The sequence below is a fragment of the Thamnophis elegans genome, chromosome 6, assembly GCF_009769535.1.
Source record: "Thamnophis elegans isolate rThaEle1 chromosome 6, rThaEle1.pri, whole genome shotgun sequence".
Lineage (NCBI taxonomy): Eukaryota > Metazoa > Chordata > Lepidosauria > Squamata > Colubridae > Thamnophis > Thamnophis elegans.
Window position 1 is genome coordinate 59,911,419 of NC_045546.1, and position 25,789 is coordinate 59,937,207.

Here is a 25,789-nt window from a genome sequence, read left to right on the forward strand (position 1 = left end):
GGTGGAAGTTGCAGCTGTTGTGGGCAGCAGCTGTCCTGGGGCTGGGATCGGAGGTGTGTTTGCTCGGGAGGAAACCTGGCATGGTGGGACCGGGTAGCCTAGGTAGGGTGAGGCAAAAGGGAAACTGGGTTTAAAGAGGGGGGTTAATATTGGGGTTGGCTCAACCTCCAGCCCCTGCAGGATCGGTCAAAGCCCAGCTGGGGAGATTTCCCTCCCTCCCTGTCGCCCCCTCCCCATGTTCCCCCATTCCTCCTGAGATCTTGTAATTGCTGTAACCAAGCACTTAACAGCTGCAAATAAAAGACCCTGCTAGCAATTCCCCTTTTGTTGCTGGTAAAAATCGTACACACACAAACACACATTTTGACTGCTCTTTTTGTGCATCCAGTGTGAAGTGAGCAGGAATGAAGGCTTACACACAAACACACACACACACACAGAGAGAGAGAGAGAGAGAGAGAGAGAGAGAGAGAGAGAGAGAGATTAATAACCCCCATTTTGCAGCCCCAGACTCTTAAAAACTCATCCATCCTTCCTCCTTTTCATCCATCCATCCCTCCACAATCCGGTAGAGCCTTTAGTCGCTGCTTGGAATACAGCGGCGGCGGGGGCCCTAAACCGGATTGCGTCTTTACGGCCTCTCCAAGGTAGTGGATCCAGGAGAGCTCCTTGGTTCACTGAGGAACTCCAGGAGATGAAGCACCAAAAGAGACGCCTAGAGCGCCGCTGGAGGGCCAGTAACTCTGAGTCAGATCAAGCACTGATGAGAGCCTTTATCAGGACCTATCTCATGGCAATACGGGCGGTGAAATGTGCGCATTTTGCCGCTCTTATTGCATCTGCTGAACCGCGCCCAGCCGCCTTGTTTAGAATAGCCCGCTCCCTCTTGAAAGGGAGGGATGCGGACGACCCTTTACAACGTAGAGCTGAGGAATTTGTTCAGTTTCTAACGGATAAAGTCACTCGGATTTAGACAGATCTGGACTCCAATTGCACGGTACCAGCCGAGGTACCAGGGGAAGGTCTTGAGCGAATTTTATGGAGCGAGTTTCAACTTGTCACTCCTGAGGAAGTGGACAAGGCCATGGGAGCGGTGAGTGCCTCCACCTGTATACTGGACCCGTGTCCCTCCTGGCTGGTCTTGACTGGATCCCAACTATTGGCTGGATCCAGACGATAGTTAACACCTCTCTCCGGGAGGGGTCCTTCCCACACCTCATAAAGGATGCGGTGGTGAGACCCCTCCTGAAGAAACCTTCTCTGGATCCAGCCATTTTGAGTAACTATCGCCCAGTCTCCAACCTCCCCTTTGTTGGGAAGGTTTTTGAGAAAGTGGTGGCCTTTCAACTCCGACGGTCCTTGGATGAAACCGATTATCTGGATTTCTTTCAGTCCGGTTTCAGGCCTGGCTACAGCACGGAAACTGCTTTGGTCGATGATCTCTGGCGAGCCAGGGATAGGGGTCACTCCTCTATCCTTGTGCTTCTTGACCTCTCAGCGGCCTTTGATACCATTGACCATGGTATCCTTCTGCGACGGTTGCGGGAGGTGGGAGTGGGAGGCACCGTCCTTCGGTGGTTCTCCTCCTACCTCTCGGACAGGTCGCAGTCGGTGTTGGTCGGAGGGCAGAGATCGACCCCTAGGCCCCTCAATTATGGGGTGCCACAGGGTTCGGTCCTGTCCCCCCTCCTATTTAACATCTACATGAAGCCGCTGGGTGAGATCATACGCCGGCACGGGATTAAATATCATCAATATGCGGATGATACACAATTGTATCTGTCTGCCCTGTGCCAAAAAGAAGTGATGTGCCAGTGCCTGGAGGCTGTCAGGGTCTGGATGGGAACGAACAAGCTTGCGCTCAATCCCGACAAGACCGAGTGGCTATTGATGCTCCCTCCCAAAGATGGTCCAGCTATTCCATCTCTCAGCCTGGGGGGTGAAATTATACGCCCCTCAGAGAGAGTTCGCAATTTGGGAGTCCTCCTGGATCCACAGCTGATTCTAGAACACCATCTGTCGGCTGTGACCAGGGGGGCCTTTGCCCAGGTTCGCCTGGTGCATCAATTGCGACCCTATCTGTACCAGGAGGCCCTTCGGATATTCACTCACGCCCTCGTCACCTCAAGACTGGACTACTGTAACGCGCTCTACATGGGGCTGCCCTTGAAGAGTGTTTGAAGACTTCAGCTTGTCCAGAATGCAGCCACGCGAGCGATTGTGGGTGCACCTCGGTACACCCACGTTACACCTATCCTCCGCGAGCTGCACTGGCTGTGCATTGGTCTCCGGACATGTTTCAAGGTGCTAGTCATTACTTTTAAAGCCCTACATGGTATCGGACCTGGTTACTTGAGAGACTGCCTCCTGCCAGTCACCTCCCAAAGACCTATTAGATCCCACAGACTAGGCCTCCGAATTCCATCTGCCGGCCAATGTCGGCTGGCGACTCCCCGGGGGAGGGCCTTCTCTGTGGCTGCTCCGGCCCTCTGGAACGACCTCCCCGTTGAGATCCGGACCTTTACCACCTTTCCGGCCTTCCGCAAAGCAACTAAGACCTCACTGTTCCGACAGGCCTGGGGCTGTTGAACTATCCAGCCCCCTTTGAGGTTATGACTGTTGTTGTATTTTAAATTTCTGTTTTCTATTTTTATTTTTGTACCCCCTCCCCTTCTGATTGTTAGCCTGAGTCTTTCAGGAATAGGGCGGCATACAAGTCAAATAAAACCTAAACCTAAACCTTTACATTTTTCTACACGTTTCTCTATTTATTTTATTAAGTCTATCTCTTTTTTAAAAATTATTATTCTGCTGGTCTTCCTGGGCAACCTTGATGCCCCCCTCCCCCCCAAAAAAGAGGCAAGTTAGAAATTTAAATTTTCATCCAGCATGACATTAATGCTATATGAATATATACATAGTGTTAATACACATTGACTAAGGAAAATATATATCGTATGTTACTGTTTGAAGTTCATAGATCATAGCCAATTGTCTTTATGTATATTGTAATTTAATTTTTAATACATTATAAGACATAATTATCTAGTCTTAGTTTTCTTTCTCTGGTTACTAAACATGCATAGAATGTAATTGTTAGTTCATATGTGCAATCACACACACACACACACACACACACAGAGCTTAATTAGAGTAATTTTTCCACTTTATGATTCATTCTACAAACTAGTTTGCCACTTGGAAAATGTTTGAACAAACCATACACTTCCTCTTACTTCTTACTCTGAATATGTCAATTTCATCTCTCCTTGTTTTTGTAAACCATAATTTGCTCTTTCATATCAGTTAAGGAACAATGATATTATTGCATTAGCATGGCAATAATATTTTTAATAACAGGCTTTTATATACAGACCAGAATTTCCATCACTAAATGATGTAATCATAAAGCAAGATGCCATGTGATCATATTGCTTAGTGACCAGAATCCCAACAATCCCAGTTGCCATGGTTAACCTAGAATCATGGGTCATTAACTGATTATGCACTCCAAGCAAAGCCATTCCAGGCTTGATCCATTCCAGCTCCACATCTCAGTAAGATAAGGAAGTGCCTCAAACTCTCACCACTCCCTATATCCAGTTGTGGGATTCAGCCAGTCCGCACCACTTTGGTTGTTAAATTTCTGAGCAGTTTGGTGAACTGGTTGTTGGAATAAATCATTAGGGTAGAGAACCGGTTGCTAAATTATTTGAATCCCACCATGCCTATATCCTTTCCCTGTCCCCTCTGCCCCTTGGCTGCCCTGCACCCTTGCTTTGCAGTGTTGAAAGCAGTCCAATAACTGCATGGCCCTGGGGCTGCTTGCCACATCCTGGGAAGCCACAGCTTCTCGCTCAATTCCAGCCACACTCAATCTCACCACCTTGCATTCCAAGAGCCCTGCCACTTTGTGCTCTTGTCACCCCAGGTGATCTTCACTATTTTTCTTACTCCCACTGTTGACAAGGTATCCCTGGTTTAGCCAGGCTCGACATTAGCAAAAAAAAAAAAAAAAAAAAAAGGAGGCAAAACTGCCCCTAGAACTACAATGTATCAGAAAGACCATTACATCATCCTCTTGGATCAGCTTAGGCTGCTTTCAACTGTGGGGAAAGCAAATTAGCCAAAAGCAACCCTAGAGTGCAGCATACCAGAAAGCTGTTCTGCATCCCATTTTTGGGTCACAATGGGCTGGGCTAGGTTGGGCTGATATTCAGTTGCAAAACAAAGCCAAAGCCCAGCCCAAAAGTGCAATGTAAAGGGACTTTCTGGTGTTTCACGGCTCTGGGGGGACTGGTGGGAATCAGTGATGAAGTAAGAAGATGGCAAAGGTCAGTTAGGGCAACACAATGCAGGAAGGCAACAGCCAAAAGGGTAGAGATCAGGGAAATAGACTGGTAGTGGGAGATGAAGTGCCCTTGCAGTTCTAAGTGTGAGTAGCCTGCCAAGTGCCTGAATTTTGAACACATGACAGGAGGGTTTCTGTAATGACTTGAATTTTGGACATGGCTCATAGGTTCCTTGGTTCAGTACCATCATAGTTTGGAATGGACACTGAATGGACATAAGAGCTAAAGGAATTAGGTGGATAACTGATTGAATCATAACTCATTAGAATATATTACTGAAAACTTTTGAATTCTTTTAAGACTGAAAAGAATGTATCAGTTTCCTAAACAATTGTTATTAACAAATACCCAAAAAGAAGAAAAATACACAAAATTATAAACGGGGAGAAACAAAAACATACAAAACATACATTTGCAGACATACATACAAGGATGATTTAAAACCTAGAAAGCCTGGAAAAGCCAAACAACGTTGTGAAAAGTGACGATTGGGAGAAATTGCTTTTCTAAACTTTATCTCCTCTGACTGGATGACAATCAGCTGTTTCTGGGTTTTTATATTCTGGAATTGGAAGCAGGGAAGCCATCTACTGGAGGAAGATGATTACTGCATTGTATAAAATCCAAAAGAAAATGAAGAGAAAGTAAATAACATCTGGAAAACTATCTGACCTTGACTTTATCTTAGTAGGCAATTGGAATGCTGGGAAATATTTACTGAGCTTCTTGAAGATTCAGAACAAACTACCTTTTTTAGTGAATGGAAACCTTTATTGACTTTTTGCTGAAAACAAAAAATAAATGTGTGATTTATGAATTTGATGATTAAAAATAGAATATGAAAGAAGGGAGACATACATTTAAAGAGAGGATTAAACAATTAATGCATTTAATGCTTTAAAGTAAATCAGAAGCTGCTCCTTTATATCTTTCTTACTTTTTCCTTTTCCTTTTTTTCTTATTTATCCTTTCATTTATTTTCCTTATTTTAATCCTGCCTTTATTATTTTCAAATAATACAAGGTAGTAAAGATATATAATATTATCTCCTATTTTTCCCCACAACAACAATCCTTTGAAGTGTCTTAAGCTGAGAGAGAGCGACTGGCACAAAGTCACCCAGCTGGCTTTCATACCTAAGTTGGGAATAGAACTCACAGTCTTCTGGTTTCTAAGCCAACATCTTAACCACTACACCAAACTAGCTCTCAAATTTGCATCCTTTTTGTTCTGAAAAAAAATCTATAATAAAAGTTACTTTTTTTAAAAAAAATGTGATATTTAATTATTGCTTTTATTTCTTTCAAATGTTTGAGAATAAGTTATACCAAGGAAATGTTCTTCATTTGTAAATGTAATACTGGTAGTCTTCGACTTACAACAGTTCATTTAGTAACCGTTCAAAGTTACAACAGCACTGAAAAAGTGACTGAAGTGATTTTTTCACACATACAACTGTTGCAGCATCGCCATGGTTACGTAATCAAAATTCAGACCCTTGGCAACTGGCTTATATTTATAATGGTTGCAATGTCTTGGGGTCGTGATTGTTTTTGTAACCTTCTGATAAGCAAAGTCAATGGGAAAGCCAGATTCACTTGACACCATATTACTAATTTAACAACTGAAGTGATTTACTTAACAACTGTGGCAAGAAAGGTCGTAAAATGGGACCAAATTTACTTGACAGCTGTCTCACTTAGCAACCGAAATTTTGGGCTCCGTTATCGTAATTTGATAACTACCGGTATATCTTTTCAAAGCTGAAAAATTGATATAATTAGATAATTAAAAATACATTGAGCTTTTGTGGAAAAATATTGTAAAATTGATTGTTTCAAGAAGGTTATGTAGATATTCCTATGTTAATAACTTTGTATTATTTCAAGCAGATAAGGTACTGAATTTGTTTTTTAATAAGAAAGATAACCCCCTAGATTCTTTACCTAAATTACAGCTATCACATGATGCTGAAGCAAGCATTATCTTCCCAATTTCAGTTTAATTTTTGGATATATTTTTATTTCATTTTCTTTCTCCAATATAAGAATCAAATTAAAAAATAATTATGGCATGTTTACTATGTGACTCCTTTGATATGGTTTGGCTATTTTCAACCATAACTCCATTGCATTTTCTTGCACTGAAGATTGCAAGATATATTTGAAGATACCAGGATGAAAGTATAATTTCAATCCTTATTCACATAATAAATTTACCCTTTGTATAGTTCGATATTTGGGAAGGAAGGGGTGATACAGATACTGTGGATTATTTTATTGCCAATAAATTTTGAATATCTAAAATTGTGAAAAGTTTTCTTGATTTCACACTTTGGCCCATATGAAGTGAAGTGACTAAAACTCCTGAGTAAATATCAATATTGGAATTTTCTTAAAGAGTTCTGTTATTTTTTATAAACAATTAAAGACTACCACTAAGCTGGATATTAATCATTTGAAAGAACTCTTAAATAAAAAGTCAGAATAACCCATATTAACAGATCAACTGCTATGGGTCATTAATAATTATCATTTTTAATATTAAGAATAATTGAACTTTAATAATAAAAGAACATTGATATGTATTACAATCTTAATATAAAACTAAGCCAATATGATTCAGCAAAAGATTCCTCTTTATGTTCAGCTAAACATAATCCCTTATGTAATAATTAAGTTCTGACCCTCTGTGCGCATGCCCAAGATGGTGTCCTGTCGCATTTGAGGAGCGCTTCGGGGAGATGATTGTCCTTCCCGGGGGTTGCAGGGGGTGCCCTATCCCATCGTTGGTTCCAGGTCTAGCTATGAGAACTTCCTGGGACCTCGGGGATACCCTTGAGCTGTGATTTACTGCTTCGTAGCCGGAACATCGTGAGTGAAGGTTGGCGGTGAGAGGAGAATGAAGAGCGTCGGCATCTGCCGGCGTGGGTGTGGTCAGTGGTGGTGGCGGGATGCCCGGCCTGGGGTCTCTGAAGCTGGCGTGGGTTTGGGCAGCAGCAGCTTCCCACTACCCCCCTTGAACACTGTCGGCTTCCCCCCCCCCCCGGACATGTCATCTCCTCGTTCCATCTCCCCGTGATGTCATCCTGTTTGGTTGATGTCACACTCTCCTCTATGTTATACTGCGGCAGAACTTTATTCCCTTTGGGAACTCCCCCTTTCCCGGGGATGGCCTTCTTGCCTATCAAGACGCTTCCTTAATGACGGATCTTGGGATCCCGAGAGGTGGCATGTGAAGAAGAGTCTTCTTAGGGGTTTTGTACTGGGGGTTTTAAATCAAATTTTAAGGGGGGGCGGGGGGTTGATACGGATGGCTCAGACACGCTTGGGGGGGAGTCTGCCAGGGCACAGGCCAGAGCTAACTAATGGGTGTGGGTCAGGAGTGCTGGGAAGGGTTGGGATTCCGGGGGAGACATTAAGCCATTCCATTGGGAGGGGGTGATCACCATCTCTACTGTTTGTGGGAGAGGCAGATATGGTGGGGGCTGAGGGCCAAATTATGTTCAGGGGACACGGGTTCACTGTTTAAGAGCGATCGCACGTTCCGACCCTCATCACCCTTCTCACACCCCTGGGTGCTCGGGATTACAGGACCCTGGTCTCCGGCAGATGTCGCTTAACGCCATGTCTATGGTACATAAGGCTCCCCTCATTTATGACCTCATACAAGAGGGTAGAGCGGACCTGGTGTGCATTACAGAGACCTGGTTGGGCGATGAGGGGGGTGTTCCCCTTAGTGAATTATGCCCACCAGGCTTCTGGGCGTTTCACCAGCTGAGAGCCCAGGGCAGGGACGGCGGGGTGGCAGTGGTTATTAGGGAAAGTCTCGGACCTCAGGAGGTCACTGTGCCTCAGATACGCGGGTGTGAGTCCCTTTTTATGAAATGGGGCCTTGGAGTTCAGGTGGGCCTTTTTGTTACGTACTTGTCTCCCTGCTACGTTTCATTGGCCCTGTCGGAGCTGCTAGATGTATTAGCTGAATTGGCGGTTGATTTTCCCAGGCTTATGATCCTGGGGGATTTCAATCTGCTTTCCATTGGCAAGACATACGAGTCAGCTCGGGAGTTCATGGCTTCCATGATGGCTATGGATCTAACTCAGTTAATTCAAGACCCCACCCATAATGGGGGACACACACTCGACCTGATTTTTGTCTCTGGGCAGTGGATGAATTATCTAGATTTAGGGGATATTTCTATCCAACCCTTGTCATGGTCGGATCATTACCTCATCAGGCTTGACTTCCATACTGCTACCCCTCACCGCAAGGAGGCAGAACCGACTAGATGGTTCCACCCCAGGGGCCTGATGGACCCTGAAAGGTTCCTGATTGAGCTTGGGACTTTTCCTGAATCCCTTGCTCACAACTTGACCGAAGCCCTAGTGGAAGCCTGGGATAGGGCGGCCACTGGGGCTTTGGATCGTGTTGTGCCTTTGCAGCATCTGACCCGGTGTCGATCCCAGGTAGCTCCCTGGTTTATCGAGGAGCTCCAGGAGATGAAACGCTGGAAAAGACGCCTAGAGAGTGGTTGGAGGGCCAGCCGGTCCAAATCTGATCGAACACTAGTAAGAATTCATATTAAATACTACTTAGTGGCAATAAAAGTGGCAAAATGGCAACATTTTTCCGCTCTTATCGCGTCCGCAGATAACTGCCCAGCCGTCCTGTTTAGGGTGACCCACTCCTTATTTAACCAAGGAACTGGGAAAGACCACTTGCAGGGTAGGGCTGCAGTATCTGCAGGATAAAATCACTCAGATCCGGACAGGCTTGGACTCTGACTGAGTAGATTCGGGCGAGTCGACGGGGATGAATCTTGTGGAGACCATCTGGGATGAGTTTGACCATGTGACCCCCGAGGGCATGGACAGGATTATGGGGAGACTCAGTGCTGCCACTTTTGTGCTGGACCTGTGTCCCTCTTGATTAGTCTTGGCTTCCCGGGAGGTGACACGAGGCTGGCTCCAGGCAATTACCAACGCTTCGTTGAGAGAGGAGTTCTTTCCCACCGCCTTGAAGGAGGCGGTGGTGAGGCCCCTCCTTAAGAAGCCTTCCCTGGACCCAGCTTCTTTAGCCAACTATCGTCCGGTCTCCAACCTTCGCTTTGTAGCGAAGGTTGTTGAGAGTGCGGTAGCATGTCAGCTTCCCCAGTACCTGGATGAAGCTGTCTACCTGGATCCGTTTTAGTTGGGTTTCAGGCCTGGATACAGTACGGAGACGGCATTGGTCACATTGGTCGATGATCTCTGGCGGGCCCGGGACAGGGGCTGCTCCTCTGTCCTGGTCCTATTAGACCTCTCAGCGGCTTTCAACACCATCGACCATGGTATCCTACTGTGATGACTTGGGGGGTTGGGAGTGGGGGGCACCATTTTACAGTGGTTCTCCTACCTGTCGGATCAGTCGCAGTTTGTGTTGACTGGAGGGCAGGGATCGACCCCGAGGCATGTCACTTGTGGGGTGTCCCAGGGGTCGGTTCTCTCATCCCTCCTGTTCAACATATATATGAAACCACTGAGTGAGTTTTGGGGTATGGTATCATCAATATGCTGATGATACCCAATTTTTCATCTCTATCCCATACCACCCAAACGATGCCCTCGACATGTTGTCCCGATGCCTGGAGGATGTGCAGATCTGGATGGGGAAGAACAGGCTCAATCTCAATCCCTCCAAGACTGAGTGGCTGTGGTTTCTGAGCTTGAAAGAAGGATGGCATATAAATCCAATAAACCAAACCAAACCTAAGTTACAAAATGTAAAACAGATGAGACACTACTCAAATTATTTGGAATTATGCTACTACTACTCAATTTGTATTTAATATCTTGTTACAAGAGCAATATTGTTTAAAAATTTGAATATCAGTTTTAATTCTATAACCAAGAATACGGTATCTAATATTACAAGATGAATTACAGATTTATCATGTTTGGACAACAATAAAATAGATTATAGTTCGATGTTAGAAATACAGAGCAACTCCAGATTTACAATTACCAGTATGTCTTTACTTTCTATATATGAGCTGTCTATCAAATTTATTTAAAAATTCTTAATAAATTTAATAGCCAGCTCATATATAGAAAGTGAAGACATACTGATAAATATTATGCTCAAGGATTAATTTTCTTTCTGTAACATAAAAAAGTTTTTGTTTCTTTTTTTGCCTTTTCCTCATTTTTCTTTGTCTTTTTCTCTTTGGTATATTAAAGGAATAAAAATAAGCTTTAAAAATAGTACTAATTTCAAATGTTGCTGTGCAAAATTATTTGTTTTATATTCTTTATTTTTCATAATGCAAATTATTTGCTGCAAAAGTATTCAACGAAGCTAATAGTTTCTTACAAAGATGTATGTATGTATGTATGTATGTATGTATGTATGTATGTATGTATGGCAAAACCATAGAAGTATTTTAAAAATTATATCATTAGTACTATTTTTTTAAAGGAATATATACTACTTTCCCACTACCAAATCTTTAAATGCTAACTTACTTCACATGTTATTTCTGGAAAAGATTTATCCTAGGAATAAATAAAATTGTCTTTAACTGAGGCATCTAAAGCCTATAATGTTTGAATGTGGTTTAACAAACCTGATTTTGCATTATATGATAATTAGGCAAGTGAGATCTTTGTATTTTTCATCATCATATAAGCAATCATTTCAGAAGAGATGATGAACAAAATGAAATGTTTCTGCTACTAAGAGAAAACAGAGCGAATAAATAAGCAGTTTCACTAAAACTGCAAACTATGTAAAAATAGACTTTTTAGGTGTATTGTGCAAGTTAAAATATATTATTTCTTAAGAAGAATAAGGCAAAAGTGGTTTTAAACCTATCAGTATTTGTTTATTAAAATATATCTGTGTAGTGTTGTGTGATAATGAACCTTGTGTCTTATTTCAGAGAGATTCCCCCTCTACATCCAGACAGTCCCCAGCTAATGGCCATAGCAGCATTAACAATTCTATTTCGGTAAGACTTCCAGTTCCAGACAGAGAGTATTGCAGTCTTGTTGGTGCTAATGTACCATTCTTTTTCTATGTTCAATCTATTAAGAAAATGAAAAATACTTAAAATTCCCTATTTTTTCTCATTCAATGGTTTATTCAGTAATATAATTTTCTAGTGAACATCCCTTTAATGAGTTGCATTCAACCATCAGGTAAACATTTTAATCATTTTGAAATATGCTTCTTGTTATTCTTATCCTGATTAGCTCAAAGTTAAACAAAAAGAATAATTTCCATTTTGAACTTTTGTTTGTGTTTTTAAGCAAAACATTTGTAAAGCAGATATTTGAGGCCTTCAAGACCTAGGCATCATCATCATTATTACTATTGTTATTATTAAAGTTTTCTAGATTACCACATTGGTTTCCGCTATCTGAGTTAATGAATTGGTGTGTCCCTTGCTATTGTTGTACCTGCACATATTTTTGTGAAATATGAGCCTTGCCTGGATATGAAAAGCGAAAGAAACTCTCTTTATAAGCATTTACAAGCAAGCTATTAACATCACATCTTTAACACAAAGTGCTGTTCTTTTTACCATATGTTCAGGCAAAAAGATATTAGTAAACATTGTTGATATTGCTGCTGTTTACTTTTTCTGTGAACACACATGGTAAAATGTTAAAAACTATCTGTAGAAAAACGTTGCCTCAAAAATATTCTTTGTATTTCTGCTGTCAACACTAAACTAAACATTTAAAAACCTTCTGGAGAAGTTCAAAAACTGTTCAAAATATTGCAATTACATTTTGATAAAAATACTAAAATGGATACAATTAAATATTAGCTTCAATTTGTAATTACAATGTTAATCAATATTAATGCCTCATCAGGAATACAGTTTGAATATTAATATTACTTTCCTTTGTTTAAGGAATTTTTGTGTTGAAGATGATCAATTCTTTATTAAAAGCACACTTTCTATCTGCTTAAATTTTATCTGCTTCAGCTTGCTGCTAAACAATCTGGGTTTGACATTTTCTGAAGATAATTATAGTTAATACCTCTAAAATAGCTTTGACATTAAAACTGTTACCTATTTTCAAAGTAAGATGAAAAATTACTATTCCTGGGTTGACTTTATTCTGCAGGACTTGCCATCAACAACACAACCAAAAGGACGACAGGTGAATAGCTATTTGCCATAAAAGCTTTCATAACTTAGTTACTTAATACCATTTTCTCCTTACCATTTCAATTTTTTTATCCTATAATGTGCTGATTCAGATTTTACAGCTTTTATCATTTTGTGTTTTATTTATATGGCTGATCAACACAGACTATTTATCATGTGGTACTCCTATTACTCCTATGATACTAAGTTGTTTTTTTCTTACTAACAGCTTCTCCATTCACTTTCATGTTGTCTGTCAGCACCAACATTCTCATCATATTTCATTTGATTTGATTTTATGATTTTGATTTGCTATTTTGTCATGTTATTGCTATGCATTAAATCTTATCCAAGAATCATGTATTGTGCGCATATTTGTCTTAATAAACCTATTATATATAATGGTTGCTTTCTAGTAGCTTTATTGCCCTGATGAGAGCAGGATGGCTCTTCAAATAAGATCATTACAAATGACTTGTTATATATGATCAGGCTGAAAGTGCAAATGATGTACAATTAAATGTATTAAATTTAATTAATTACAAAAATTAAAAAGGACAGGAAAGTAGCCTTTTTTAAATGAAACAGTTGTGGGGATTCTCTTTTAGCACTACATTCACATAAACACAGAGGTTGGGGAAATACACTTTTGTTTTTTGTTTTTTGTAGAATCAAAAGCAAGTATGGAGGAACATCCAGCTGCTACCCTTTATTTATTATTGGACTCCCATAAGAGCTTTTTAAAATTAGTTTGTTAGGGTTTTTTTGTTTTAAAGAAATAGAAGCAATTGTCCATTATTGTTGTACATATCTTTAATTGAGATACTTTAATCTTTGATGCTATAATGTAAAATTGCAAATTAAAAAAATAAACAGTGGAAATCAAAATCCTTTATGTCAGTTGGTTCAATGGATTTTCTGTCTGCCCCACCTTATTCCAAGTAAGGATTCCCTAGAGCTTTCCCCAGATTTTTCAAAAGATCTGGAACTTAACTACAAACAGAAGGGCTGTTTATATTTTTTTTAAATGAACAATTGCAGCCATATCTTCTTTATATTTGTATAACCAAAAGACCTCTTTCAATTTCAGATTTTCTTGAACATGTGTGATAACAGTAAATGGATGATAGATAAAATTTATGAAAAACTCTTAATTGGGCTGTATCTTAATACAGAAATTGCATATTTTATCTGTAACTACCTTAATAGATCTTAAAAGAACTCTAAAACTTAATGCACATTAAGTTACAGAGATAAAATTGCTTTTTAACATGAAGAATATTAAGTAAACTTTCTTGTTTTAAATCATGACCTTGGATTTTATAAATAAAACCAATTTAGGTTTCTTTGAAAGTGCAATAAAACACTAACCCAGCCACACAGAAAAAGCAAAGTATGTGAATCTATATTTCCTCGTGTTTGTTCATAGAACAGTAATCATTCCAAAACATCATTTAACATTATATGTAAACCAATTGTAATATGCCTTGATGGAATGAATTTAGTTCATACAATAGTAATAAAAATATGAAATGTTTTATATATTATTATTAAGCAAAATAAATGTACCCCCCAAAATAAACAAATGTAAATGATTCCCTAGTGCATAAAGATTCATGTGGCATTTCAAATACTCTAGTTTTGCTTTTATTTTCTCCAAGATATTTTTTTCAACTTCCAAGACTTGTCAATAGCCCTGATATTTCCTAGATATCTCCAAATATTAATCTTATATTAAATATCAATTTAATATAATATAAATAAAATATTAATTTTAGAAAAGCTAATCCTGCTTAGCTTTTTGAGATCACCCAAGGTCAGCTCAGTGATATACATTTTAAAAAATCATTTATTCTGAGAGATTATACCGTTGCCAAGTAGTACTGTGTATAGCTTGTGAGCTGGGTTTTAAAAATGTTATTAGTAACTGAATATATGTAGTTTAAAATGAAGTAAGTATAAATTATCCCAAGGATGATTCATAAAATTGAACCCCAGCTTCTCATAATGATTAATTGAAAATATACTTTATTTCTCTTACCAGTTGAGATTAAGTAACAGTTTGACAGCCACTTTTTATTAGCTAGATGTAATTCAACATTTGCTGTTCTGGCAGCAGATGATATACTGAGGGAGCTCAATATATTTGGACAAACCACTTCTCACAGTTTAGAGTCATACTCCTACAATCCTTCCTTTTTGCAAGCAAAAGATCACCCCTATTTGTTCATATGAACATACTTTTTATATAATTAGTGCACAATATTATATAATCCTTTAATTGTGCTTTTCTATTATTCCTGTATTGTGGTTAATATTTCTCCATTTTTATAAATGAGGCATGAGGTGAAACAGTAATGTGACCAATAAAATTATACTCAAAATGTAGTTTAAAATATTTTTATTCATATTTAGCATTATGTTCCAAAAAAAACTGCAGTATAATTGCTAATCTAAATAATTTTTGGATCTTAGTTTATTAATATGTGTGAATTTGTCCACTTGGTTGAATTTAGTTCAAGCAGTAGATCTGTCTGCTTCTTTCTCCCTGCATTTCTCCCCAAAAACTTCACCTAGATTATTATGAAACCCTCTCAAATACTGCAGGTTCTGCTTTATAAATCTATAACTGGGGAAGACAGGATTTTCTTGAAATGTGACAGAATATTGGCTGTATATATGATTTCAACTATAGCTACACAACTCTCTCAGACGATGCCCCAAATCTTCTGCAATTCTATTTTAAAGGCTGTTTATAAAAGAAAATCAAAGGAAAACTTAAATCTGTATATGGAAGCTATTATATCTAAAATCCTAACATATTAACTTTATATTTTCTGTCTCTTAATATTGTTTTCAGATATATGTAAGAGCACAATTTGAATATGATCCAGCAAAAGATGATCTTATTCCCTGCAAGGAAGCTGGTATCAGATTTAGAGTTGGCGATATTATCCAGATTATTAGCAAAGATGATCACAATTGGTGGCAGGGTAAACTCGAGAATTCAAAAAATGGAACTGCAGGTCTCATTCCTTCTCCTGAGCTTCAGGAATGGTATGTTGTTTGGAAATTGATAAACATGAAAGTAGTTTGCTTAAATTTTTAATAATTGAATTTGTCAGTATTTCATATTTTAAACATTTGTGGTTTTGGTTGATAAAGAGAATGCTTGAATGAAGTAACTTGATTGGCTAGGCTATTACTGAAAACAGAACATATTTTTAGTTGTATAAAGTAGTATGAAGTATTCATTAGGTCACTTGCTATAGAAATTTAGGTGGCAGTTTTCCTAAGTAAAAAAATCATATTTTTCCATCCTCTTATAAGAGAAGATAGAGTTACTTGAAAACTTGTGTGTAAATAAAGAAAAAAATTATCAGCCTTATCAAAAAATACCTAAAACAATAAGGAAGCAAGAAGATGATCCTGCTATTGTTGCCCCATAGCCCAGTTGAAAATATATATTTTAATCAATCTTTCACAAAATCCAATATGAACACCATATTGATTCTGGATATAATGTACGGTTAGATCTCATTTAACAAAGATAATTGGGATTGGCAATTCATCACTAAGCAACGCAGTCTTAAAATGTGATATAACATGACTGCACTGATTTACAACAGCAGTTGTGGCAGTTCCAATTGCCATCATTAGGTGAATCCTATGCAGTTGTTAGGCATGGCTATGTGATCACCATTTGCTGGCTTCCCCATTGACTTTCCTTGTCAGAGATTGACAGTGAAGGTTACAAATGGCATTCACATGACTGCGGGACTATGTAATTGTAATAATTGTAAACTAATTGCTAGGTGCCTGAATTACAACCATGTGCTACAAGGATGGCCACTAAGAGGATTGTCTATAAGTGTTCTTATTCAGTGCAGTTGTAACTTTGAACAATCGCTAAACAAGTCACTAAACAAGGATTGCTTGTATATGATATTATAACTGCCATCTGCAAGTGTACTAACTTCTTTCAGTTTAACTATTATTCCTGAAACAACTTCAGTCTCACAGAATATACTAACAATACCCATCAAACAACTTCATCCTCGTGTTGGTGAATTTTTATTTGCACTGTTTCCACTCATGTCTTAACATACAACATAGAATAAGATAAAAATGATTGAAATAAATATGACGAGAATATTTCTGCCTAGATAATATCATAGTAAAAACAGCCAGCTCACAATAGTTGAAAAATATTCTTCCTGTCCCCAAATTGATTTGCTAAAGTAGATTATAAAAGATTATAGGTGGTTTAGAAAAGTAGTAAACTGTTCCAGACAACAACTTAAATTTCATCAGATGGCATTTGTTTCATTGCAATCACTATCATTATAATGGACTTTAAAGAAGTTACATTGTTTTTAATTTGGCCTGAAATACACAGTTCTTGTATTTTAGTTTCCTTTCTTAATACTTCAATCTTTAGCAATACATATATTGAGATGTAGTATCTTATAAAAATCAATGAAGAGGGTGCTGTCACAATATCAATAGCTAAAATCATTTTAAAATTTTGTTCTCTGGAGAAAGAAAAACCCAGTGATTACTTAGGTTTGTATTAAACAGATTGTCTGCAACACAATAATTCCCTTACTATCTTGGCAACCTGAAATGAATCCACTAACTCTAAAGAGGTAATAAACTGTATTATCAGTTAATTTCTGTATTTTGTTTATATATTCTTTTTTCTGAGAACTGAATGCCTCATTTTATCCTCACAACAATAATCTCATGCCTCAATAAATGGTTTTATTTGGGTAATACTTATATTATGCTGGCCCACCTAGCAATTCAAAAGCATGCAAATACAAGTAAATAAATAGGTACCACTTCGATGGGAAGGTAACAGCATTTCATGTTTCACCACATGTTCTGCATTGTGATGTGATGTCATGCTGGCCACATGACCACAGAAACATCTTTGGACAACACTAGCTAAGAAACGGAAATGAATATTGCCCCTTAGAATCGGACACAATTGGACAGGGGAAATTTTTTTCTTTAGCTATATTACACTGATCTTAGACCACTTCTAGGTCATAAATGCTTGGTTTCAGAAGAACTGCATCATAAAATATAACTCATGCTGGATCTTGATTCTATTTTGGTAGTCTTCTATAATGGCTGGGAAATCCTGACCTTAGCTTATTAAAAGTAACTTCATTGGAACACAGTTGATCATTCAGTCTGCCAGGAAGTCCATTAGAATACTAGTGGAAGCGATGAATATACACAAATTCAATTACCTCCTTGGTCTCTGATTTAGGAAAGTATACCGTGATCATTTGTAAAAGCATACATTTCTACCTTGTAGATATATTTCTTGAATTCAATTTGATCAATACCTGATGATAATTCAACTGAGGAGGTCAAATGAAGCTTAATTGATGTTGTGCCCATTTATTGAGATTATATCTGTATGAATATTGTCACAGGAGTTTTCTCTTTGTGTCTATCAGTTTTTGGCCATGACAAGTTTTGAGAACTGGAAAACATTCCACTGTGACCTGTCCTTTCAGATAACTAAAAAACAGGAACTATTACAGTGTTATTCCTATCCTACAAAGTTCTCAAACACTGCAGTTAATTTTATAGTCTCCTGAGTGGCTGCTACATAAGAGGGCCTCTGTACTTTCAGAATACTCGTTTAAAATTTCCATTTGAAACCTTGAAAATATTTTAATCTGTTTACAAGTAAAAAGTGGGAGGGGATATTATTTTATGAATTAATAATACTAAAGTAGGTCACCTTTAATGTACAGCTGATAGTTGTTTCCTGTTCACTTGCAAGGCGAGTAGCTTGTATTGCTATGGAGAAGACTAAACAAGAGCAGCAGGCAAGCTGTACTTGGTTTGGAAAGAAAAAGAAGCAGTACAAAGACAAATATTTAGCAAAGCACAATGCAGGTGAGAAAAATACAAATCTATCTCAGACGTTCCTAAAATTGGTGCACTGTTAGCTTTTTAAACATTAATATTAATTTCCCAGGGACATGTTTAGTTGCAAAAAATCAATATGTTCAAACACATTTAGCAGAAAAAGGAAATGTAATTATTAGCTAAATTTAGTTAGCTATTTGCCTCTAGAGCAAAATAAGTATTGAGGTGGGGGGGGAGAGATAAATGCTAGGTAATCTAAGATTTTGTGCATGCATATGTTTGAAGCTTAAATATGCATTTCTGGTCATTATTAATAATGCAGATGAATTAAAGAAACATAATTTTCATCATTTTATTTTTTTAATTCCTTCAGAGTTTGAGCATATTCTGTATTTTATTATAATATAAATGAAACTAAACATATTCTAAATTATTCTGTATTATTTGAGTTTGGATTATTTTTAATTACTAAATCAAAAAATGGCAACCATGTTAGGTAGCACTCCTTTTGAAGTTTATTTCTGTAAATAAATTGAACTGTGATATTCTGCTACTAAAGGAAATGTGTAACTGGGAGATTTAAATATATTTGTATATGTTAAATGTCCTTAATTGTATAAAGAGTGTGTATGTGTGTGTGTATTTAGTGTCATATTTATATATATATATATATATTTAGTGTCATATATATTTAGTTCGAATCTCAGTAAGGGTATGGCTAAACCATAGGATTATATAGTATTAAAATTAAAATGCGAAGGTGGAGAGAACAGCCTCACATCACCAATCATCACCAGGATTGCCTAACACTCTTCAACTCCATGCCAGTTGGTAGAGGCAATTCTTGACACTCTTTCTGAAAGTCAGAAGAATGGCGGTCCACCTCATCTCTGAGAGCAAGGTGTTCTAAAGGACAGGGGTAATAGCAGAGAAGGCTATCTTCCTGGATCCTGTTAGGTGAAATTCTTCACCAGTTGCAACTTCCAGATGCTCTTGAAGGATAGTCTTAAGTATAGCACATTGAAGTAGCCTATACAGGAGATGACCAGAGTATGAGTGACTGAAGGGCTTCTGAATCCAGGAAAGGGTTAGGGTTAGGTTTAAGTTGAGCAAAGATCTTCCTAGCATGACTGTTAGCTGCTTATAGGCCAGGAGTCTTGAGTCCAGGATGACCCTCAGATTACACACTGGTCCATCTGTGACAGTTCAACTTCATTCAGGACAAAGATGATAAACCTTTTCAGGTTATGGATAAACCTTGGCAGGCAGAACCTCAGGAACAACCCCAGACTCCCTTTGAAATCTCACTAGGTCCCTCAGTTGCTGGAGGCAGACCAATCAAATAAATTGGGCCTCCTTGCAGAAGAGGATAGCATATGAAAATGTCAAGGTCACCAGGACATGATCTCACTATGATAGGATGGACAAGGAAAACTCTATTCTCAGATCACATTACTACTGAGCCAACAAAAGAGCCATGTCCAGTGTTCCAAGTCAGGATAGGCCAATAGTAGCCATAAAATTCTGCTTCTGAGAGGAGCTTCAGGAATGGCAAAATGAAGTCCCCTGAGATCATAAACCTTGGGAGCTCCACTGCCAACCCTGAGATGACAAGCAGGGAGATTGCTACACATCAAGGAGACTGGTACAGCAGCAACATTCCTAGCTGATCATGTGAGTCTATCTTCAGAAACAGGGTCTCACAACCAGCAACTTTTAGAACAGCTTCAACAGACTTTTGAATGACAACTGCTACATCCCTCTCCCCTGCCCTGGAATCTAGGCTTGTGCTACACCTGAAATCCTGCCAGGCACCTTTTGACCCGCACCTTTTGGCCCAGTCATGATAATCCAGGTCAGCTTGCTCCTCCCTAATAAGGTCACAAATAAGGGGAGCTTTATTATTGACTGGCCTGGAATTAAGCAGCAGCAGCTGAATCCTGGATCTCTCTGAGTCTGTTTACCAGGGTTTGTGTCAGAGGTTCTGACCAGTTCTGGAGAACCAGTAGTGGAAATTCTGAGTAGTTTGGAGAACCAGTAAATACCACCTCTGACTGGCCCCACCCCCATTTATTCTCTGCCCCCCCGAGTCCCAGCTGAATGGGAGGAAATGGGGATTTTTCAGTAACCTTCCCCTCAAGTGGGGAGGGAATGGAGATTTTACAGTATCCTTCCCCTGCCAGTCCCACCAAGCCATGCCACACCCACAAAAACAGTAGTAAAAAAATTTGAATCCCACCACTGGTTTGGGCCTAAGCAAAGAAGACCAGAATACACCACTGGTACCAAACCTCAGGGGCATCTTCCCCAGTAACAACCCTCTGCTTCTCATCAAAATGTCCCATCCCCATCACCATCTGAATGTACCACTCTGACCCAGACCCCCAGAGTATACATTTTCCCCCAACTCTGGTTCCCCTGGCTCTGGATCCCTTCCTCCATTCATATTATCTAATCACCCTCCTATCAATCGAGACAAGCCCCCACAGAACTTTAGTTTTCATTATACTGCCTGGAGCTTTAAGCAATTGATCCATTTCCCATCCAACTATATCACCCTAGCCATCCTCTTCCACTGACTGGCAAGATGGTACTCCAATAATTTCCCTGCCTCCCAAATATCACTTAAGAAAATGGGTAATAAACACACACAGAGACTCATTCACTCTCAGGTCTATCCACCACCTACTGTCTCCCTGAGAGGCCCATCCTATCACAGGGATACTTCTCAACCCACATGCAGTCCCTATTGAATCAGTCTCCATGAGCCTCCCCTGGGGAGGGGACACTGGACATTTGCTGCTTTTGCTACTTGCCACAGTGCTGCCTGCCATTAGCTACCCACCTGGAATGTCCACCTATATGGGTAGGTTTTGTTTTAAGAAGATGTAGTAATAAATATGGTTGAACAGATGGGTTCATTTGTATTTGGAAGGGAAAGAAGAATCAGAAGCATTTACTTTCTGGAATGTTCTAAATTTGCCAGAAGAAACATAAACTTTTGAGGTTTCTAATATTTTTTACCAGACAAAAAGTCATCAGGTCTGCATGGTAAAAATGAAAATGAAAGGTGGAAGGGATCAGAACACTTGCAAATATATTTAATTTAAATTCCATCCATGAAGATTTTATCAAGTCAAATCAGGGGATTTTTTCACTTTTTTGTCTGAACAGCTCAAAAGTTTGCACATTTTGATGTGTGTGTGTGTGTATTTGAAAAGTTGGAAAACAGAAACCCAGGTATAGTTCCACAAGAGTACTTACGTTAGAAAAGCTGCATTTTTGTCAGAATTCTATTCAAATGTCTGTATGTATTAAAATGCAAGTATGATAAGCAATACAGGTCCTTTCCATCACTTATCTTATCTTTGCTTATAGAGTAATGTCAATTACTTTTTATTTTTTATTTTTTGATATTATGTGAACAGTTAAAAGTATTGTATTATTAATATAAATGGTGATTTCAGCAAATATGAAGACCACGGCTGCTCTTTAGTTACTCACCTGTTAAGAGATAATTAATAGCAGAGATAGGTCTTCGTACAAAAAAAAACTTTTTAAAGCAACATTTTGAATCAATATTCCTCACTTTCCCATTCCTCCTCTTGTATTTCCATGCTATGGCTTTCTCCACCTTTTAATATGTTTTTATTCTAAATAACTGCTTATTCCAAGTTGCTCATCTGCATTCTTTCTAGGGGTATGTATATTATTTCCTAGGATTTTTGTTTCTTTAAAAAAATATTAAAAGTTTTGAATAGCAAATTTTATTAAAGTTTATTAATAGTAAAGGATAACACAAACTAGAAAAAAAGAGAAAAATGCAAGAAAAAGAAAAGTAGAAAAGCCCCTTAAGAAAGTGACTTCCCACCCTCATCTTGGCAAGTATAAACAATCCCATAATCTCCTCTTAGATAACAAATATAAAATTCTTCATAATCTATCTCTTAACAATAGGCAAATCAAATAAATAATGCCTGCTTCACTGCAGTTTTCAGCAAAAGAATTTAGATTTTAATATTAATTACATACGTAAAACTTAATATTCCACATTTCAACTCTTAACTATAAACAAAATGCTCCCAATATCCTAATGTAAACAAAATAAAATAAAACCCAAGTTTAATATAACTAAGATAGATAATTTCTCCTTTACTAAAGGATAAGCTCCAATATGCAGTATTCCAAAAGTTCCACTTCTCTACTCTAAACTATAAGCATGTCCACATTTCACAGATATTAAGTAATTTCAGTATCCAAATATAAACAAAAAACTAAATAACAGAAAGAAATAATTTCTCCTTTGCAAAGTTTACAAAGGTCTCCAAATTTCCTTACTTTGAATTAAAATGAACAGTTTAAGGTAGTTTAAGTACTATAAAGTTAGGATTATGTAGAGTAATTATAGGGGGAAAGACATTTATATGATATTAAATGTAACCAAATCCAGTATATCCAGTGGTGGGATTCAAATAAGATAACAACCGGTTATCTGCCCTAATGACCGGCTGGGTAGGTGTGGCTGGGTGATCATGTGACTGGGTGGGCGTGGCCAATTCAACATCACTCATGTCAAGGGACGCATCACCTCACCCAGTCTTTTGTGACTGTGAGGATGCTGCAATGGTCATAAGTGTGAAAAACGGTAAGAAGTCACTTTTTTCAGTGCCATTGTAACTTTGAATGGTCACAAAAGGAACTGTTGTAAATCAAGGATTACCTGTACAAAAATGGAGGAATACACACTGAAGATCAATGACAGTCACAGCTGTCATGGAAACCTAAACCATTCTGTCTGAATACCTTCCTTTTCATCAGCAATACCTGCAACCCAGAGTTACAAATCAGGCAGCGTGCCAGAGCACCTTGAGGAATTAAAATCATTAAATGCAACAATTACTATCAGCAGCCAATTCCTGTTCATAAAGAGAAACCAGAGACGTCATTTAAGCTCTCCAGAAAGTGGGTGGGCATACTTGGGCTACAAAATGGCAAGCTAAAGAGACAAATAAACTAAGTATATAGGGGACCCAGGTTCAAGTCTCTGCCCTCCCAAGCTTGTCAAGATCACAATAAAATTAGTACATGCCACAGATATTTAAATAAACTTCAAGCCTTTGTTGGAAGAAATATTCATCTCATTCAGTTCCAAGCTGGGAGAAAAACACTGGAAATATGGAGGCTGATTGGAAAGATGGTTTAATGATGAAGCAGAACCACATCTCTCTGAGATGATGTAATGAAAATGTCGGGGTTCCAGTAACACCCCCAACGAAATAAGACTCCAAGGCTTGAAGCTCCTCAAAGTTCTATTGTATTAGAGATGTCATATTGGCACATCTGGGAAAAGCTTCCCAAAAGAAAGTCTAAGCACCTATCCAGCACCCACATGTTCATCACATGATCCAATCAAAACACTGTTCCAACTGGAGATGCCTCCTAGTCATACCCCCCCAGGTGCAGGGCAGAATGTCCTTGACTCTCAGAATGTTATTATGACTATATATATCTCCCCAGTTCCTTACAATTCGCCCTCCCAGTTTCCCACAGACTAAATGTGTCAGACATGAAGATCCAATGCCCAAGATGGTTTCCAGGCCTGAGTGAAGGGGCTTGTGTCCTGAAAGGGTGTTGGACAATTCCTATTGTGTCTTAATGTCTTTCCTCTTTGTTCAGATCTCTCTGCAGGGAATTTTTGCCTATGAATAGGGCTATTAAGGAAGATGGGGGCTGCTTTCTCCCTCTAAGAAAACATGTTTCTCCATTTTTCATCCAGGGAAAAATATTATTTTTAAAATTTCTCAAAATATTCCATTCTTCTAGGAGAGGGCTGGGTGCGAACTTTCTACAATTGGTGACATGTTACTAATCCTTATTATCATGAGAGAGAATAAAACGAATTGGAAGGAGGATCCACACTATCAGTGCGCAATCATGGCCACTCCAAAACAATTTGGCCACTCCAAAACAATGCAATAGAGTTCTGTCCGAAAGATGCTTTTTCAAGCAGCAACTGGACATTACCTAGTTATGGCAGGCGAGGGCTGTGCTACTCTTTGCATGTTGCACCTTCTGCAAAGTTGCAAGTTGCTCATACCTCCCTCTATGGCAGAGATTTCCAGTCCCATCATGAGCTGCTTGGCCATGCCCATATTTCAGAGCTCTAGTCACAGGACTGGCCCATTGCTCATCCTGGAGCAACTCCTCCAACTGCGTGCACGGTGGACCACCAAACTTATCTTGCGAACCACCGGTTTGTGACCTCTGCCATAGAAAGCACAACATAGCTGAAATGATTGAATCAAATTCATAGGATCTTACACAATTCCTCAAAGATGTCTCTAAATGCCATTACAAGTGGTCCTTGAGTTAGAACAGTTGATTTAGTGACTGTTTGAAGTTACAACGGCACTGAAAAAAGTGACTTACCATTGTTTTTCACACGTACAACAGTTGCAGTATCTTCATGAACATGTGATCAAAATTCAGCCACTGACACGTACTTATGAAAGTTGCATTGTCCTGGGTCAGGTGATGACCTTTTGCAACCTTCAGACAAGAAAAGTCCATGTGGAAGCCAGATTCATTTAACAACCATGTTATTAATTTAACAAGTACAGTGATTCACTTAACTGTGGAAAGAAAGGTCATAAAACGGCAACAACTGTATCACTTAGCAATAGAAATTTTGGACATGTCCAGGTCTGCCTGTATTTCCTATTTTCCTGTTCTTTATATTTTACCTCTTGCTTGAAATGCAGGGTAGATAAAAATCAATGCTTTTTAAAAAAATAAAAATAAAAAAACATATTTTTAATTTAAATTGGATTTTTTTTATTTTAATCACATTGTTTTTATTTTTATCAAATTTATTTTAATAAATACTTTTGGAGTAAAAATCTATCTAAAGATAGTTTTCTATTTAAGATACATTAATAATTTAGTTTATTCAGCATAAAATGGAGCTTAGTTACGTAGCATGAGGCTGTATATTTTGCAATATTACATTTTGGTAAACTCATTCAATGAATCCAAGCTCTGTAAGCTGAGATAACACAAATTCACACAAAAATGTCTCAGCAACAGAAATTTGGGGCTCAGTTGTGGTTGTAAGTCGAGGATTACCAATGTAAGTTTCTTGTCTTCTTATAACTCCAAATCAGAAAACACTTTTTCTAAGTCCATAAAACTTTTTATAGCTAAAACTTGTAAAAATGCATCTTCATATTCTTAAATTTTCCAACTTTGTCACTCTGCAAGTGTCTAATTTCTTTGAAACATTTAATAACACTGGAGAACAAAGATTTTGCTTCCTGAATACTTTAGGGTGTATCTTACATCCTTAAGTATTTAGGAAGGTATTTTTATTGATCCATAGATCAAATACATCACCAATGACAAG

General features: G+C 38.4%; 1 protein-coding gene across 5 annotated transcripts in view; it reads left to right on the plus strand.

The window, feature by feature from the left end:
* Positions 1 to 25,789, plus strand: part of CASK (calcium/calmodulin dependent serine protein kinase) — a 316,647-nt gene that overhangs the window by 246,503 nt on the left and 44,355 nt on the right. For 2 of the 5 annotated variants that reach the window (XM_032219765.1, XM_032219762.1), the window contains exons 18-21: positions 11,272 to 11,340; positions 12,470 to 12,505; positions 15,353 to 15,549; positions 18,299 to 18,414. In XM_032219765.1, the coding sequence (XP_032075656.1) occupies positions 11,272 to 11,340; positions 12,470 to 12,505; positions 15,353 to 15,549; positions 18,299 to 18,414 (418 nt within the window). The remainder of the gene's footprint in view (positions 1 to 11,271; positions 11,341 to 12,469; positions 12,506 to 15,352; positions 15,550 to 18,298; positions 18,415 to 25,789) is intronic. The other 3 variants (XM_032219764.1, XM_032219763.1, XM_032219766.1) reach the window with 3 other exon arrangements.